A 19,458-nucleotide genomic window follows, 5' to 3' on the forward strand; every position below is an offset into this window, starting at 1 on the left:
AAGTAGGTTATAAGAGTATTATTATCCTCTCAACCATATCATATGCATTAGATGCATAGACGTGAAATGTAGCACATCAATCACAAATATGCACAGTAAAAATGAGATATGTACAAGGTGTAAAATAAAGAGAGAGAGAGAGAGAGAGAGAGAGAGAGAAATATGTGTGTGTGTGTGTGTGTGTGTGTGTGTGTGTGTGTGTGTGTTGGCAGGCAAAGGATTCAACATGATTAGACGGTGTGTCAGAGCAGGGAAAGTTAGATATGCTTCTCCCATATTCACACCCTTAGGGGAAGTTCTTGTGAGAGGATGGGGCTTGAAATAGATAGGTATAAATTGATACATAGATGATATAGATAAATTGATTGATAAATTGATAGATAGATATAGATAAAGTTATAAGATATTAGAGAGATAAATGGATAGACAGATATAGATATATGTGTATATGTTTATACCAATATTAAATCAGTATGACAACTTTATAAATATTAAAATATACCTGGATTTTTTGCTTGCAGTTCGAGCTCTTACCATGTTGACCAAGCAACCCAGTTCTTCCGATGATGACCTCTCCCCCATGCAACCGCTTCCTCTTGTACAGCAACGGGAAAACTACCTCGTCTAGAGAACCAAGGAATAACCTCTGTATGATAGGATGGAAATGCCTTTACTTTGATATTTAGAAACTCAACTAGTCTAGTATCATGTTGTTTATGACCAAATAATTATGGGAAATTGTTCTCTATAAACTACTAAATAGGAGAGTAAGAAATGTTTTACATGTGTCCTCTCACTTTGTTTGAAGTGGAAAATTGAAAGATATTTAAAAGGTATAGATAGATTTTTTAATTAGGACAAAACTTTACTTTACATTCTGATCATCATAATATTGAGATCAAAAGGAAATCAATTTTAATGGGTTTGCAATTTGATATTGCTCAGTCTTGGACAGCACAATTCTGTATGATACAAAAAAAATATGAAGTTGTGGACACATCCCAGGTACATAGTTTTAAGTGTCGGCAACACAAAAAACACCATCATCAAGTGACAGATTGTACCCCATAATTCACTTTAGAATTTTCTTTGAACATAAGTTGTATATATTGAGAGTATAAATAGAAATTGTTGTAACAAAAAATATATAAATTTGTGAAATACATGTGATAATTGTTTTAGAGAGCATGTTATCAACACCTTTGTTTAATGCAGAAACTCATGTTATTAAGTATTCAAAATGCATAGTGTATACAGAAATCTGCCTTATGAGTCACAATAAAGAGATGTGCCAAGTTTAAGAGATGGATACCAGGCAGCCCCTTTGTCAAGAGCCTTTGGTTACACTCTTGATGCTCATTCGGGATTCCTTTGTTGTAAAATGAAATGCAGTCACTATAGATCAGTGTTGCATATTTTAATCTCTCTGTAATTTATTTGCTCAGCTGCTCTTCCATACAATGATAGATTTTTTACAGTCTTCTAAATTTTATCATCTCAACCTACTGGTATATATATGGTTAGCAGGATACTGGTTAGGCCATTCTCAATTTCAGTATTAAATCAGACATTCAAACTAATACTGGATGTCCATACATTTGAGCTTCCAATGTGGTATTGAAAAGGTGTTCCAGTATCTCCAGTTTTATGGTGATTGTTGCAGTTTTTACCAATGAGCGACTGTCTGAATGACCCATGAATCCAGTCTTGGTGCCACAATAACTGAAGCAGGTTTGTCAGTTATGTAGGATGTACTTGTATTGTTATATGTATTTTGTATGTAATTTCTAGGTATTATTTTGTAGTTTTGTTGCAAGAGAGAGTACTGTGTAATGGTTTGTATTTTTCTATACATTTACATGAAAATATCACCCATAGCTTGGACATGCCAGTGGGGCAGCTTTTGTGTAGATGCTGTGATTTTTATATCCTAATAACTGACAGCCAGCTGCAATACAATGGAGTAGTGTAAATATCTGATGTTCTATCAATAGTTAGATTTTTTTATTGAAGTTAGTTCATGCATTTTTATATTTTGCCCTGAAGTATTATGTGTATATTATTTTTTACATAAAGGCAGCAAATTGAAACTAGCTTTAAAAACTACATTTATTGTTACTCAATATACAAATTGAGTTCTTTCAGACATATCTAAGCAATAATATTCAATATCATTTTACTTCAAAATAACCAGGAATTGCTATGAATGTGGTGGGACTGGCGGAGAAAATTTTATCACCTAAGATTTTATATGCCTTCAGTAACTATGTAAGGAATATGAGAAAGACTGTGCTGTTGGTTATAAATATCAATGTATATTTTAACTGCTCTTGAACTTGTGTATTTTTTACAAAAATGCTATTACCATACATTGCCAATACTATTTTTTGAAAATTGTGCAAAAGATTGTATTGTGCAATAAAAACCTCATTGATCCATCAATTTTGATTTATACTTTTTTCTAGAATTTTATCTGAAGCATAAGGTTTGATAATATTTGGCTTCACTTTCTCTCCATGTCACAAAAGGTAAGCAACAGGAATGAGGCTGAGGAGCAGGGATCCTCTCCTCTGGGATTTTCTTTCCACTGGCTGCTGTCTCATAAGTGTAGGGGAAAAAATAAACTAGTTATCAATTAACTTAATAACATGTTGAATGAAATATTTGAGAATGGCAGATAAATGGATACAATGCCAAATACAAAATTTAATAATGAAAGTTTTATAAATCATTTCAGATTATCAGTATTATATCCAAGACATTTTACGAGGAAACTTTAAGGAATTTTTTTTTTTTATCCTTGAAAACAAGTTGAGGCAGAGGGCAAGGCTTTCCCATTAAAAACATTTACCAAGCACACTCATCAAACGATCAGTGTCCTTCACCCACCTCTGCAAGAAAGACATCAGACATATAGATGTTCTCAAATGGTTATCCTTAAGGTCTCTCTCTCTCTCTCTCTCTCTCTCTCTCTCTCTCTCTCTCACACACACACACACACACACACACACTTTTCCCCTGGCAGTCAAGGTGGCCATACGTGTTACGTACGCTTCTCTTATACATTTAGACTTGTACAAAGTTTATTTCACACTTCATTTGTTGATCGAGTGAAATCTTTCAGTGTCAACAAGCTCTGGAGGTGACCCACGTAAGTAAATATTTTAATAAGTAAAATAACTGTACAAAAGTTAATTCCAACCACTGGTTACTGACGAGTGGTTGTCAAACAACCATCCGGTGCGCTACCAATGAACACTCGGTACTTGAAGTCCTTATCACCGCAATCTCAGGCCTATTAACTTTTTTTTTTCGGGGGGGGGGGGAGTTGGCTAATGTTCAGTGTATTTTTAACGATCTTCATGGATTTTCTTTTAAATGAGCTTTTTTTTTATGAAGAATGCCATCTCATTAGAACCTCGCTCGTTCGGACCTGATTCGGTCCGGTTCTTCCATGGCTGATTCGAAACTCTGCCTTTCAACTGTTTTAATTCCTCCAAATAATTTAAAGTGCTGATTTACCTTTCACAACTAAATCAGTAACTTGTCCCTGTTACTATTCTGATCACTCTCCCCCTCTCCGAGTGAACTTTGGGGCTCAGGTCATGGATCTTTGGTAACACACACGTAGACACGACACGTAGCTACACACACATACATACGCACACACTCCTCCGACTGATATCCAATACCCATTCACTGCGCTGTCTGCGCAGTGACTTTTGGATGGAAAAAGAGATTGAAAGGGACTGCCCGGGAATAGAACCTGGGAGATCTCAGTTGAGGCGAGCCCGCCATCTGTGTGTGTCGTCCGGTGTCACCAAGCGCTGGAGGTGAGGCACTTAAATAAATATATACTTGAATAAAAAAAATAAAAAAATCAACGGTACAGATCGAAGTTGATTCCATTCGGTAATGAGGTATATTCCAGAGTTGTCAACTAGCGGGTATAGAGTCACAGGGCCCACGAAGCTTGAGCTATTCTTTCAGTCAACGTAAATTACCTGTGTTTCTCTGGGGCTTGTAACAATTACACTTCAATACAATAATTGACAACAGAAAAGAGGACCGCGAGGAGGAGGACCTACGAAGCGCTGGTTAGGGATGGGCAAGTACCGTTAATTTGAGTACCGGTAGTACCGGTACCGAAAACTTAAGTACCGTTAGTACCGGTACCGGTACCGGTACCCGAAGGAGTTTTTTTTTTCTTAATGACTTCTGATGAAATTCCCAAATAAATTTCCTGTAAAGAAAACTCTCTCTCCTTCAACTTAATATCATCTAGAGTAAAAATGCAACGTTTAGGAGCCTTCTGATGTAAAATCACTAAGGTTTAAGGACAGACCACCTAGTCTGGACCATGGGGTCTGTGTGGTCTGATTTTCTATGTCTCTCTCTCTCTCTCTCTCTCTCTCTCTCTCTCTCTCTCTCTCTCTCTCTCTGAATGAAGTGAATATTTATTTTTTCGATAAAAAAATAGCATGTATAGTTATTATGGATATACTAGATCATAGTCTAATAACAATAACAATATTTATTAGCAACCTAAAAAAAAAATCGGACATGAAGAATTATTAATAAATCCAATAAATAAATCCGAGCAACTGGTACCGGTACCGAGCAATCTGGTACCGGTACCGTACCGTTTAGCTGGTACCGTTAGACCGGTACTGGTACCAGTACCTGCCCACCCCTAGCGCTGGTCAAAAGAAGAAGAAACAATCGGACCAAAACAAACAGCAGGCAGACCCGAGGCGGCGGCACAACTTTCGTAATCGCTGTCTCAATGTTAAGTAAGTCAGGTTTGCGCCTTTTGTTGAGTGTGATCAACAAAGACTGAAGAGTGGGCAGGCGTGTCTTGTGTAGGCGGTGTACAGTACAGTCCACTGGCAGGCAGGTGTAACTGTTCGTGTAGGGTAAGTGTGCGGGAGGTGTGCCATGCCAACAGGTGAGCAGGGGAAGTACCTAATGGGCCGGTTCGACAGTCCAACACAGAATAATTCTTAGCGCCCAAACCAAAATATATCTGTAATTTTTACTCAATACCAGATAGACTTACCAATAAGATCCACGGGATTTACCTATGATCTACATAATTCCTGTTGCTCGCCTCCATATTCATGTGTTTTGTGTTTGTCATATTGAGGAAGATTTGGTAAATGTCCAGAGAGTTGCCCATCTCACCGCGGTACTTCTCACCCTAACCATGGGTTAGATCTCATAATTCTATGCATTTTGAACCCCATATATATGCCTCGCAAATTGATAGAATCGCTGCTAGCGATTTTTGAAAAGTTAGTGAGTTTTTTGCAGCCGCCTCAGGGCGTCACGGGGGGGGTGACTGGGATACTTTGTTCCCCCGCCTCCAAAATACGATATTACGCCTCCATATTGTACTTAAGGGACGAAATACATGTCCCTTAACCATAATATGAAGGCGGAAAAACTCAAAAGTAATGAAAAAGTGGTAAAGGTAGTGAAAAGGCATATTATTCTTTTTGGTCCCTGAATGCAGTGCAGTAACAAGTGACTTCCGGAAAGGAGAAAGAATCCAATTCAGGGCTCTGGTAATATATAATACCAGAGTTTAACCAGACTGTAGCATCCACCCGTGAATAGTGGAAATCTTGTCAGGTTAATCATGTGTCGAATGATAAGTAATTGCATATTTGTTTTTTCTTCAGGATCAGTTCAGCAGTTGATTACACACCCTGCCAACAGTTATAGATATCTCCATGCAATGGCTTCATGCAAGTATTATCTATTTCTTTGTTCTTAGTTATGTTCTTTTAGAGTAGTGATGAATCATTTTTAGGGACTTTGATAGTTTAGTAACTTAGCTTTACTCTTCCACTCAGTTTAAAACTACTCAGGCCATCTGCCTTATCAAATATGGCTCAAATACTATTTATTTCAGTGTTGCATTTTGTGTTTCCTTCCTTTTTGGGTACTATAAGCTTATATCCCTCAGCTTAGTTTTATGTCTGCAATAATTTAACATACCTCAACAAACCCTGTAACATACCTTTGTAGACTCATGGTTGTGCTAAAAGTACCATGTCTTTTGCACTCATTCTGTTCCCATTCTCAACCATCATTCTGCTGGCTAAGAACAAGACAAGTTGAATATTACCCAGCTTTTATATGTCATCTGCTTGCATCTGATAGAGTAAAGCCACAGTTACCCCCACCAGGCCAGGTCAGGCAGGAAAGGCAACAGGATGAGTTGCCCCATTCCTTTTAGACCCTCGGGTGGCAAGGTGAACAACGGCACCAACGCATTGGTTCGATTCTGATGCTGGGTAACATTCATTCTGCTGGTCTTTAAATAGTTATTTTGTAGTAGATGTTAAACGACCATGGGAACATTGCGCACCTCCGCCTAACTCCAGGCTGTATATGTTCTCCATTTACCAGCTGACCAATTGCTTGAAGTTTTGTCATCAGGAGAGCATGTGGTTTGTCTTAAGCTACTTGACGATGACTGAATATTGTCAGATTGTAGCATCAGGCAGGACTTGAACCCTGGCCTCCAGGACTTTATGCCTGCATGCTCTAGATAACCAGCTACTTGTAGTTTTGTTCACTTATTGTATGATATTTTCAGTACCCAATGCTTATAGAAAGATAACATGCAGCAAAAATGCTGGCCAGTACTAAATCTTTGGACATACCCATATAGAGTTTAACACCAATCCTTATCGTACATCCCTTTACATAATTATTCCACCAGTTTAATTTCCAAGGCTGGCAATTGTATAGCCATGTGCAATAAAAAAAATATCTGCTCATATGCGTAGCCTTGTCATGTATCCCAGTATAAATCTGTACTAAACTTAATCAGTAAGAAAGTATTGCTTTAATTTTATGAAAAAAATATTCAAGTATTTAGTAAAGCTGAACATTTTTCTTGTTATTTTAGTAAGGTGACTCTTTTATCTACTTCTGAAATATTCATTGTAGTTTATTTGCTCTTTCCAGGTGGCCCAGTGGAATCAGTAATAATAAATAAGTTAAATGAAGCTCTGCAGCCTTCCCACCTAGAAACTGTTAATGAATCCTACATGCACAATGTTCCACCAGGTTCAGAGACTCATTTCAAGGTGTTGGTAGTCTCTGAAGAATTCAATGGCTTGCCTCTCATCAAGGTAAACTTTTAAGTTTTCTTAACCTACCTATCAATCTATTTACATATCGCTTCAAAGTCTATTTTCATCTACCTTTTCTTCTTGAAATTTCTCTTATAATGGTAACCACGGCAGTATCTAGTTCTCCGTGCCTATACACTACTGTACACCCCTTTTCTTTATGTTGGGCCCACAGTGCCAGTAGACTTTCATGATGGGGCCTGCTGGTTGGCCCCAGCCTGTTAGTGGTGCCGACAAGTATTATAAAGAAGCTCATGCTGCCCCTTGGAGTTCCACTTGATACTCTTAAGGCCCCTTGTAGCAAGGGTTGAAGTTGTGTCCAGCTGACATTGTAGAGAGCCTAGAAGTCCGGGTTTAAGGATGGTGGGGGTGCCAACACCATGGGTGTGGAGGAGTAACTCATTACTGCCTTCCTTCTTGTTTTCAGATGAGATTCTGCATGGTTCACATTTTCAATATCAATTGTTTTTCAGTATTGGTACCATTCATGTCTGAGTAATGGGGCTGTGTGATACAAATGATGTCATGACTTGTATGCTCCCCATTCAGAATAAAACTGCATCACACCCAGCAGCAGGTCCAAACATGATGCACCAATGATACAATGTGCTTGTGACCTAAATAATACTGACTGTTGTTTGTGAGGTGTAAGGATGTAACTGAGAAGCCAATTTGTTTCAAATTGGCATCTCATTTGCATCTATTTATTTCTTCTTGCTCATGGGTATAGTAAAAATGCTCCCCTGAAGTTGCACTGCCTGCCGCTGTGCAAGATCACTGTTGGTAAGCTGTAGAATGTATATTGATATACTTACTTAGTTAATTTTTACACCTCACCTAAGTTTTCCAGTGAATTTTCCTCCTGATATGGGTACCAAATAGAATGGTGCATATAATGTGACTGACAAACATACTTTATGCATATGGAGTCCCCACTGATTGTAGCTGTTATGATTTTGCTTTTGATGTTCATCATGCCTAAATGTCTTAAAAGCCTAAGATATAAAATATTGTGGTGCTTGTTGTCACCATTGTAGCAACAGAAGTTTATAAATTGGGAATCACACCATATTTACTGCATTTTTACCATTTTTCTACAGCGTCACCGCTTAGTCAATACTGTACTTGCTGATGAGCTGAAAACTGGAGTACATGCCCTTTCTATTGTGGTGAGTATGCAAAACTAATGTAGATTTTAATTATTCAACTATCCATTAGAAGACTCCAAGTAGGAATAATAAAATACATTTTGAAAAGCCTGTATCACCTGAGATTTTGTATCACAATTTGACTCACCACTTTCACTCAGTGTAAAGTGAGGTGGGACAAATCCACCCATCTCAGTTGGTTTCCTCCCCAGAGAATTTGGGAGCATTTTTTTTTTGGTAAATATATGGGGAAGAATTAACTATGCATGGAGCATGCAAGAATTAACTATGTATGGAGCATGCATCTCACGTGTGGGGTGGCTCCACACACACAGCCCTTTTAGGCTGAGTGGAGTCAGGGGCTCTTTGTCTCATCAGCTCCCCTTTTCTCACTGACAGTCTTCTACCTCTTGAATTCCACAGCAGTGTTGCCTCTCTTTCTATCATGCTGACTGCTCTTCTGAACTTGTCAACTGCATGCTTCTCCCCCTCCCATGGCCCCGGTGCGCTCGACTTTCTACTCTTGCTCACCCCTATACTGTCCAAATCCCTTATGCAAGAGTTAACAAGCATCTTCATTCTTTTATCCCTTCTGCTGGTAAACTCTAGAACAGGCTTCCTTTATCTGTATTTCCTCCTCCCTATGACCTCTTTCAAGAGAGGACTATCAAGACACCTCTTTTCCCAAAATTGACCACTCTTTTGGCCTCTTGTTCTATTGTTCTTTTGTTGGAGCAGCGTTTGGTGGGCTTTTTTATTATTACCAATTTGTTTTAGTGTAAAACAAAAGAAAAAAATATACAAAACCTTTTTTTTTTGTTCAGGAAAAAATAAGTTATATATAGCTCAGAAATAGATGATTAGGTCCAGATAAATAATAACCATGTAAATACCTTTTGCAGACAATATGCAGTGAATTGAAAGTTGTAAAGCAATTACAATGTGTCATAAGTCTGGGATTCCGTAATAGATTGCCTTCTGATTCAAATATGGCAATTTAAATTTCTCAAAAAGCAATTGATGCATTTAAGGTAATTAAATAAAGTGCCCACACTAAAGTTTGATATTGCTGTTTACCATCATTCTATGGCAGCTTCTGACACTACCAGATCAGGGAAGTACATTTGTAAAGTTGTGCATTGTAAAAGACTGAATTTGCATTCTATAATGTAAGATTTGATGACTGATTTTAACCTTTTATTTCAGGCAAAAACACCTGCTCAGTGGTCTGAGGATCCTCAGAAACTGGAAAGTAGCCCTGCATGCCGTGGAGGCTTTGGCAAGTAGCACCAAGAGCATAGCCAGAACTTTCTGTGAAAGATTAAAAGCAGTTTCATTGTAAGCATAGTATACTTCATTAATGTTTTTTTTTCCAGTTAATACATGGTTCCTTATATTTGCATGGAACCATAACAGTGGGTTTTATAGGTACTAATTGTAGAATAGCAGTCTGAATTGTCTTTTTACCCACACATCCCTATTTTGGAGGAATTGAAGGAAGTAAATGTTTTCAAGTCAGCGCTTGGTAGAGGCACTTAACTTTTATACATAGACATCCTTCTATTTTTGTCTTGACCCATTGCTTCAGTATTTTCTGCCTTATGAAATTCTTAAGCAGTTGAAATGCTGCTTCTAATACATATTTATACAGAGTCAGTCATTTGCACCAAGACTGGTTGTACTGAATCAGCCTATTTATTTCAAAAGTGGTCATAAGAAAAGTGCTCAAAATTATTTTCATATGATGGGATAGTTTAAGCCTCACCTTGAATACTATTCACCTCTGATCCCTTATTACAGACTGGAAGTAATCCTTGGAATTTGTGCATTAAATGATAAAAATAATCCATAAGGAGAAAGTTTAATAAGTTCGCTGTTCTGTCACATCAGTTTGGCTTTTAGAAATGCTTGAGTATATGTGATGCTCTTTTAGTTTCATACCTACAGGTTTGGTTACTCTGGATGTTGGACGTGTCTCAACTTGTTTCCCGATTTCAGTTCAACTTTTACATAGTGAAGCACAAAACTGTAGTGTTTAAACTTAATTCAGCTGATGTTAGTGGGAATGTCCAAGATGTTTGTGAATTATTTTTTGACAGGAATTTTAGTTGATGGTTCTTCCAGTGATTTTAGTTTGGTCAAGTCTGGGGCCTATGTTATTTATTTTATTACTAAAAGGTGACAAAAGGATCTCCCTGAGCTAAGTGACTAATACCATATAGCTCTATTAGAGTTACAAGAGAGCTTAAAGATTTTACAATAATTAAAAACTTAATAGCGGGGTAAAAAATGATCTGTTGGTTTTCCAAATATTTCTACACATTTTTTTCTATTATGGAACTCGCATAGTTTGAAAAAGATTGTGAAAATAAGTTAAAATCACAGAAGAAAAGAACAGTTTATTTGCATTATTATATACATTTATATAATCTTTAAATTAAATAAAAAAGGACTCATTTAAAGTTAAAATTCAATAACTATTACAACCCATCCATTATCTTTTGCTTATAGGAAGACTGGGATTCAAGATGTCTTGACAGGCAGAGTAAGTGTACTGTAGACATGCCAGACGGGGCCAAGTGTTCTGTGAAAGAAGGCACCATATTACTGATATGTCACAATGCTATGATAAAATGATATAGAAGCTGGTAAAATGGAATTATATTTGATGTAGGTAAGAGAGAATGCAAGGAGCAAAGGTAGAAGAAATATAACATCTTAAATTCTGTTTATTAACACATTCAATCAACTGTGGGGGCATGCTGCCTTGCACCCAATGATGACATTCTCAGGGAGTTGTTCTGGGCTAAGTCTCTTGCAGGTGCCTTTCCTGTATTAAACTTTTGACATATCAATGTTGGGTTTGCCCATCATCCATGTCTGAGGCCCAGACCTACCAATGACTGGTTTACTGGCCCTTTGAAAAAAAACTGAACCCCGAAATCATAGTGATCCTTCTTATATACAAACTAATTGGGCTAAAGTGAGTTCAGGTATCAGGAGTGTTCAGATATGAGGCAAAGCTATTTCTACCCTCTGGTCAGACCAGTAACTGAACTAACTGTACCAGCTATACAACATGAGAACAGTACCAAGCTGTCTCATACTGGTAGCGGTGAGTACAGGCCAGTGCAGTTTTCATTATTTTTGACACTGACAGGTCATCATACACACATATGAAGAAATATATGATGACCTGTCAGTAGCCACCAGTACCAGTACAGAGCAGCGTGGTACCATTATTGTCGTGTAGCCTGTAGTTGGTACTGGTAACTACTAACTATTAGATATACAACACAGTAATGGTACCATACTGCTCGGTACCAGTAGTGGTGGATTCCATCAGTGCAGTATTCAGTATTCTTGATACTGACACTTCACTGAATGATTCTATAAAATCTGCAAGCAACTCCCTAGTTGTCAAATACTGCTTGTTAACGGTAGTACCGTGTAGGTACTGGTATTGGTACTAATAGTACCAGTTATTCGCGCAGGCGAGTGTTTATAGTGGCGCCATCTTTCATTGGCTCATGCTGCCCTCCCAGAGCTCATCTTTGATCCTACAATCTAGAGTCCAGGTTGATAGGTGGTCTTCTGGACAGCATGTGGGTAGTTTTAAGCCACTCGGCGGCAGCTGAAAAATCCCAGCTTGGTGGCACCGGGCGGGGATTGAACTCGCGTCCTCCTGAACACGGAGCCGTTACTCTGCCGACTCAGCAGACACACACACACACACACACACACACATATATATATATATATATATATATATATATATCTATATATATATATTTATATATATATATATATATATATATATATATATATATATATATATATATATATTTTTTTTACACACACACACCAGGTGATCTTTAACCTTGTTCTATTTAACCTCCCCACAGTGTTGGCCTAAAGGCTGTGTTGTTGCTATACTTGAAATACTATGGTGAGGTTTAATAGCTGGTTATATCACTGTTACGTGTTTAGGGGAGTTCATTATTGATTTTTGTTACACCTTTGTGGTGATTGTGTGCACAGTGTCCTCGGTTGTCCTGATTGACTTCCGTGTATCGACTCACCAAGACTAGGTAAGTCTAACCTTCTCTATCATTCCTCTCCCATGTTTATTCATGCTCTTTTCTCAGCTGCCTGTAATGTGATTACTATTTAGGTAGTATCATTTGTGTGGAGAGGATGCTAGACGGTTAGATTACTGTATGTGTTGGAGGAGTTATGTCAGTGTTATTAACTTGTTATTTAATAAACCTACTGTTCAGTTAGCAAGTGGTTTGCCTTCCCACTTCCTGAGATACCTATCATTTTCTATCCTGAACCTTCGGCATTGGAGGCGAACGTAGTTCTCGCAATCTCTAAGCCTTTATATATATATATATATATATATAGAAGGGGAATAATATATATCGTGAATATGTTCATACAAAGCCTCATTACATATTTTATTAGGAACCTTAAAAAAAATATGTAAATAATGGGGTATATGGGCGTTCCTTTACATTTTCCCAAACTCTTTAATTTTTATATCTTTTTTATATCATATATCACAGATAATGTTTTTCTCACAGTCATTTCACCCTAGATTCACACCATACCCTGGTCGTTTCCTTTCTTTTTTTTTTTTTTTTCTTTTTCTTTTCTTGTCTTAGTTTTTTACTAAACTTTCAATTTAATTTCTTTCTTTGCGCCTAGTTAACATATAAACACAACAACAACAACAACAGCACACAGCACAGCACACACACAGACAATGACACAGCACAGCAATGGCTGCTTTAGATGCAGAGATGAAGAGAACACGTGGAGAGCTCTGGAACAGAGTAGAGTTATTGCATTGTTTATTTATTTCCTTCCTTTGAGAAGTTCGTAACAGTAAGTTCATTATTTGCAAGAAAATGGATTGAAATGAATGGATGTTAAAAATGATGGGAAAAAACTTTTCTTTACTACAGAAATTTCACACATTCCCCTCCACTCTCAAGGGGGGGGGAGGGAGGGAGGGAGAGGGATGAGGTAGGGTTATATATCCTATCCAAGTTATATCTATTCCCATATATATCATATATATATATATATATATATATATATATATATATATATATATATATATATATATATATATATATATATATATATATATATATATATATATATATATATATATATATATATATATATATATATATATATATATATATATATCAGTGTGTGTGTGTGGTTAGCGTGCCAGCGCTGTGTCCGGGAGATCCAGGAAGGACGCAGGTTCAAATCCTGGCTGCCGCACATCTGGCACTTTTCAGTCGCCGCCAAGTGGCCAGAGATTATCCACATGCTGCCCTGAAGACCACCTATCAACCCAGACTCTAAATAACCTCTCCAAAGAGAGGCTCATAGATGAGCTCTAGGGGGCAGTATGAGCCAAAACAAGATGCCGCTACTATAAACATTCGCCTGCGCCACAACGGGCTGGGCTGACAATCAGGCCCCCACCAGTGATAAAAGTCTAACGGCGCAATAGGCAGCGACGCAAAAAAAAATATATAGTCACCTCTCAATTAACACGAGTTTAAATAACGCGTTTTTGACTTAACACGAGTTGATATTTAAGGAGATACGTTTAACTAACGCAATATGTTCAATTTAACACGAGTTTCATCGATGAAACATTATAAATACATTAGTAGGTCACGGAAACAACAAAAAAACACTAACTTTCTGCAAGAAAAAAAAATAAATAATGGCTGATGCCACCAAAAATGTTTTGTTTTAGGTGGCTGACACTGTACAGGTTCAACACTACCCCAAGACACCTTTACAATCATGTTTACTCATTTAATTTTGGGCAGACAAAATCATGAATGTAAACTAACAGCCTCTTCTATTGTCCACTCTGATTATAATCAGTCTAAAGGCATTTAACTTTTCATGTGGTTAAAGGCATGGCAAAACTATCTCTTCCGAGTTGCTTAACATCTTTCTTTCTCCCTACCAGACAGCTCCTGACAGTGACTGACCCATGTGAAGGCTCGCTCTCCATCCAGACAAGTACGGGTGGCTTACTGGTGGATTGCAACACCTGGCAGGATCCAATGCAAAACACCTGAACCCTTAATCACCAAGGTTGTCCAGGATTCTGGCATGCGGCCTAGTTTGTGTTGCTGACAGGATGGTGCTAGGCCTGTGAGGCTGGTCGCCTATGACATTTCCGTTTGAGTTGTGGTCTTGCCGTGTGAGGTGCTTTTGTGGGGCTCCTATGTACAGCATACATTTACAGCCCCCATTGTCCAGTATTTATTCGGACAATGGGACTGTAAATTTTACGGCATGGGACAATGCCACCTGTGCAGGGAAAGGGCTGGGGGGGGGCTGGAGCATCCCGGGGGACATCTTGACTCCAAGTGAGACAAGTCTGAGCAGTATACCTCAACACTGTGGCTGGCTGTGATTTTTTCAATATATATTTGTTTTTTCCCCCATTTTTTACACTTTTTGTTCAGTGCAATCTTCATGGCCTAATATTGATAATAAAGTTTAGTAGTGTATATATTTCATGTATAAAATATAGGAATAAACTTTGTGCCATTTCTAAATGTATTTTTTGACCCCAAAAGTTTGTCTGAAATTCCAGACATGCCTGGTGATAACATAATATTTGGAGCCCTGGTGATCAAAGGTTAAACCCATGTACTTCAGGAGACAAATTTCCGCCTTCTTCTTTTCCACCTGTTTGTACTTCTGTGGTGTAATTTTGTCCAATGACAACCCACTGAGGCACAGTCTATGTGACTTCCAGTTTCCTGGGCCAAGACCAACATGCAAGTGTTTGGAAGCTTACTGGATAAAATAGTAGTCTGTTTATGCTTGTGGCAAGGGCACTGATATCTTGAAAAAATTCACATACAGTTCAGTCTCCGGGATTGCAAGTTTCAAGTTTGCGATAGGGACCCAAAAAATCAGATTTTTATTGAAAACTGAAATTGCGATATGACCCAAAAGGAAAAAGAAAAGGCTGCTAAAACCGGATTTTTTCACACTTTGTTGTGGTCCTTGACTCCCATTCCCAGAATAACTCATCCATGAGTTGTGCTGGAAAGGTGTTAGGTTAACTGGACCTATGAATGGAGTGTTGATGTATTTACTGTATATTGATACAGTATCTTTAGAAATAAAAATTGAACAAATTGTAATTAAGCTGCATGCCATAATGCTACTGACTGGCAATTCTACATAAATTACAACACTATATTAGGAACTAACAGTTATGATACTTACTAAAAACAAAGGAATCAACTCTCTGTTTTGTACTGTAGTCTCTGCTTTAACGAGGAGGGCCATGTAAAATAACACACGTTGCTGTGGATAAAAAATAATCATCTTAGTTTACTTTGAGTACTTTTACCTACTAAAAAAAAAAAAAAAAAAAAAAAAAAAAGTAGGAAACTGCTTCCTGACCATATCTAAGTACTTTTCAACTATCATTTTCTATTCAAAGATCTGGTACACCCCCCCTTTACTTTCCTAGAATCCTGTTGCTCATAACTTACATTATACAGTAGAAAAAATATTAAACTACTTTGTTGCACTCACCATGGATATAGTTTCTGCAAGAAGAATGTCAATTACACTTCCCCAAGGAATGAAGCGCGTGTGCCTTTTGCCCATGTAAAATGTTGCTGTTGTTTGTATGCCTAGGCCAGCAACAACCAGCAGTGTCTCTGGGAAATAAAAATAAAAAAATCAATTAAAAAATTTCCAATTCTTGCTTTGCAAGCTATATTCCTTTTTCAGCAAAGCGTTCAGTGAAGCTGCTTATTCATTACTGTTTGTGGGCAAACTGAACACCCTAATGTTGGTATATAACTCTTTATAGCAAAGAATGCAGCTCAAGGTCAAAACAAAAATATAGTAAAAGTCTGCTAAAGCACTGCTTCTGCAAAGAAAGAAGTGAAGGGGAAGCCCCAATAAAGGGTCAAATACAGCAGATACTTCCCAGAGTGCATATTGTAATAAGGAGGAAATACAGACAAAAGAAGGCTGTTTCAAATTTTAACAGTGAAGGGTACGAAAGAATTGAAATACTGATTAAATCTTGCATTAGGAATTTGGACAGCAATACAGTACAGATGCATATGTTTGCCAGGGTTGGTGACTTAACCAAAAGTATCCACTAAAAAGGGAAGGAGTTGGGGTGGATGAATGGTAGTGAAGGGAAAGGTGTCCCAGTGCAAGAGAAGGGGAAGGTGATAGAAGAGATTTATGGTATTTATGGAGTGTGCTGAAAGGGAGTGCCAGAACAGGGAAAGTTCAAGATGCTTCTGTCATAGCCATCCACAAGGGGAAGTTCCCATGAAGAAACATCTTGTTGGAGATACAGATAGATGGACAGAACCTCATCACATGCATGTATTTGCTTTTGGCTGAATGTACTGTGTAGTTTGTTCCCTAATTATGTGTCTTTGTGGTGCAGTGGTTAACATGCTTAGCTATGATCCACAGGCTTGGGTTTGAATCTCAGTGCAGTGTGGTGTCACAAGCTGTCCCACTATCATAAGCTGTCCCCTCTGATCTGCGCATATGTGAGCTTTGTTAACGAACACATTTCATTCACTGCATTGAGTCTTTAAATGTCCTGTCTCCAGGCTGAAATAGGCACTATATGTATCAGCAAGTAATAGGCATGTATCCCCTGTATCTGACTGAGAATCAGAAGAGAACTTTGAGGAGATTGAAGGAAAATCATATGCTAAAATAGGTAAACTTATTACTATAACCTATCAAAGGACTTGATACAGTGAATTAAATGTGTTTGTAAATAAAATCTGGACAGCTCATGCATGAGCAGATCAAAGGTAGGACAGCTCATAATAGTGGGACAGTTTATGACACCATACTAGGCAGTTGGCATACAGTTCATTCAGCACTTTATTCTCCCTATCGGGTTGTTTGATAAATGGGAAATGGTTCAATAAAAACCTGGGGAAGGTAAACTGTGGTAACCCGGGTGACACACTGGCTCTGTGTCCCGGGGTAATGGGTTCTTACCCCCCACAGGCTCAAGGGCTAATGTGATGGAGATGAGTACTGAGGCCATGCGCAGTTATGGCATATGCCCCCAACTTTACCTATTACCGAATTGTCTAACTATATTATGGAATAATAAATCAACAATTTTTAGAGCTTCTGCACTCACCTGAAACTATTTTTCCATGAATTCTGTACATTAATGTTGCAAGTTGCATGAAAACAGCTGTGAAAAGCCATCCCAGGTGTAGCGTGTGAAACTGTATGACAAAGGCCACTACTGTCAAGATGGTTGTGTAACCAACCCATGGCAGGAGTTGTATGCGCCCACCACTCACATTGACCTGTTAGAATGTGAGGATCATGCCTGTATGTTTGATTCATCAAAAAAAATTCTAATAGTTACTATGGCACATTCCTCCCCTGATAGCCTTTTTTCAGGAATTTGGCAAAACCCATCATAATGAAATCTGGTTTCTGTTCATCAAATATTCTGAAATTTCATACAAATTACAGCTATGTCATCTTCAATAACCATTTTCACCTCTAATACAACTGCACATCATTTTCAACAAGTAATTCTTCTCATACTTTTAAAATTTACATTTGAGTGAAAAAGGGACAAAAATCCTTACATTTGGGATCAAAACCAATGAGTTAGTAAATGACACGATAAACATCAAACAACCTACTCTTGTAGGAAATCACTATTAACAATGGTCAAAAGGAAGAGAGCCATTAGTACTAACCTCAATTGCACGCTTGTTGGTTTGCTGATTCAGTCTAACGGTCACATATATTGGTTCTCCCTGTACATTTCTGAACTGCATGGATGGTGGTAAGGTGTCTATGTGGCTTTCCAGTTTCTTTTCATTAGATGTTGATACATGAATCTAGTTCAAGCTTCCAATAACTGCTTTCAATAGAATAACTGGTATCAAATGACATCACACCTCACTTGACAGTCTTAACTGGTGATGAGATGGCATTACAAACATGTGTGACGTCCTAGGAGTGGGACCCTTGTCTGCTGAAAGTAAAATTTGTTAGTTATATACAATTTATCTTGAAATTCATATACTGTATTAACAAAATGTAAAGCTACTTGTATTGGAGGAAGTTTGTTGAGACATGTGATGTTATACCCTCTCAAGTTGTCTATAACTTTATAATTCCTCATCTTCGAAAGCTGGTTACTACTCAGCAGAAGTGATACAAGTTTTCCTCCAACACTCTTATGTGCTACATACTTAATATATAATGCTCTCTAGGCTGTTGAGTGTCAAGTGTGGCACTGACAAGTCAGACAGATAGAGCTGCCCTCCTTAGCAAAGCGGGTCGAGGGGGGCGAAGCCCCCTGTTAGAAGTTAGGTTATAAAGTTCGGTAGGGGTAGTTTAAATATATTCGACATGCGGTGTGGGCCGTCGAAAATTACGCAGTGCGGGACGGAGTGGAGCGGCGGCGGCCAATACGCTGGGCATCTAATGACACGCCCAACACTCGTCAACAGACCGGATGCAGTGGCGTCTGCCACTAAGACACCCAAACTCTCTTCCTATCACTGAATTACAAAACCTCCCATTCTAAGACACCCAAGCTCGTTTAATATCACCCTCCTCCTGTGCTAATGACAAGCAGAACAACCCACAGCACAGTAACCAAAGTGTGAAGGCCTATCTGTCTTGGTGGTGGGGATGGCAGTGGCCGCACCTCTCAAAACATGCCAGACGACGATGGGACGTTGAGGTGTCGGTCGGGAGTCTTGCCTTTATAACGGCACTCCCTGACTGATGTAGCTTTTTCTGGGTCAGTGGTCTTTCTCGGTCTGGGTCTTTTGCGTTTCTAAATTTCTTGATTGAATGATTGATAGTTTATTGTTGCAGGTAAACAACAAGGGAGAATAAGGGAGGAACATGCCATCCCAACCCCCAGGCAGGGCAGAATGTGATCTTTACGTCTCCTCCTCCTTTCTTTTCTTTTCTCTTTTATGCCAAAATTTATATAGTACTGTCTTTACTGATTGATTAATTGATTGTCTCCATTCCTGAGTTTTCAAAATGAGCTCTTCCAGTGGTGTCCTCTTCGCCCTGCTGGTATGGACGCTGCAGTGCGGGGATGCTGA

General features: G+C 38.4%; 2 protein-coding genes across 23 annotated transcripts in view; one reads left to right on the forward strand and one right to left on the reverse strand.

The window, feature by feature from the left end:
• Window positions 1-2,436, forward strand: part of LOC126995740 (uncharacterized) — a 298,135-nt gene extending 295,699 nt beyond the window's left edge. For all 16 annotated transcript variants that reach the window (XM_050855616.1, XM_050855615.1, XM_050855617.1 and 13 more), the window contains one exon: window positions 522-2,436. In XM_050855616.1, the coding sequence (XP_050711573.1) occupies window positions 522-628 (107 nt within the window). In that variant the 3' untranslated portion in view covers window positions 629-2,436. The remainder of the gene's footprint in view (window positions 1-521) is intronic.
• An 8,248-nt stretch (window positions 2,437-10,684) lies between these two features.
• On the reverse strand, window positions 10,685-19,200 carry LOC126995744 (phosphatidylinositol N-acetylglucosaminyltransferase subunit H-like). Of its 7 annotated transcripts, none has more exons than XM_050855620.1 (6): window positions 19,047-19,200; window positions 18,085-18,362; window positions 17,505-17,679; window positions 15,902-16,029; window positions 15,587-15,667; window positions 10,685-10,880 (listed from the first exon to the last, which is right to left on the reverse strand). In XM_050855620.1, the coding sequence occupies exons 2-6, from the start codon at window positions 18,163-18,165 to the stop codon at window positions 10,791-10,793; spliced, it is 555 nt and encodes a 184-aa protein (XP_050711577.1). In that variant the 5' UTR covers window positions 18,166-18,362; window positions 19,047-19,200; the 3' UTR covers window positions 10,685-10,790. The 7 variants fall into 7 exon arrangements, with proteins under 7 accessions (XP_050711577.1, XP_050711576.1, XP_050711581.1 ...); XM_050855619.1 differs by having other exon boundaries at window positions 18,985-19,128; XM_050855624.1 differs by having other exon boundaries at window positions 18,085-18,365; window positions 19,047-19,125.
• Between the last annotated feature and the right edge of the window lie 258 nt (window positions 19,201-19,458).

The sequence above is a fragment of the Eriocheir sinensis genome, chromosome 8 (genome assembly GCF_024679095.1).
Source record: "Eriocheir sinensis breed Jianghai 21 chromosome 8, ASM2467909v1, whole genome shotgun sequence".
Lineage (NCBI taxonomy): Eukaryota > Metazoa > Arthropoda > Malacostraca > Decapoda > Varunidae > Eriocheir > Eriocheir sinensis.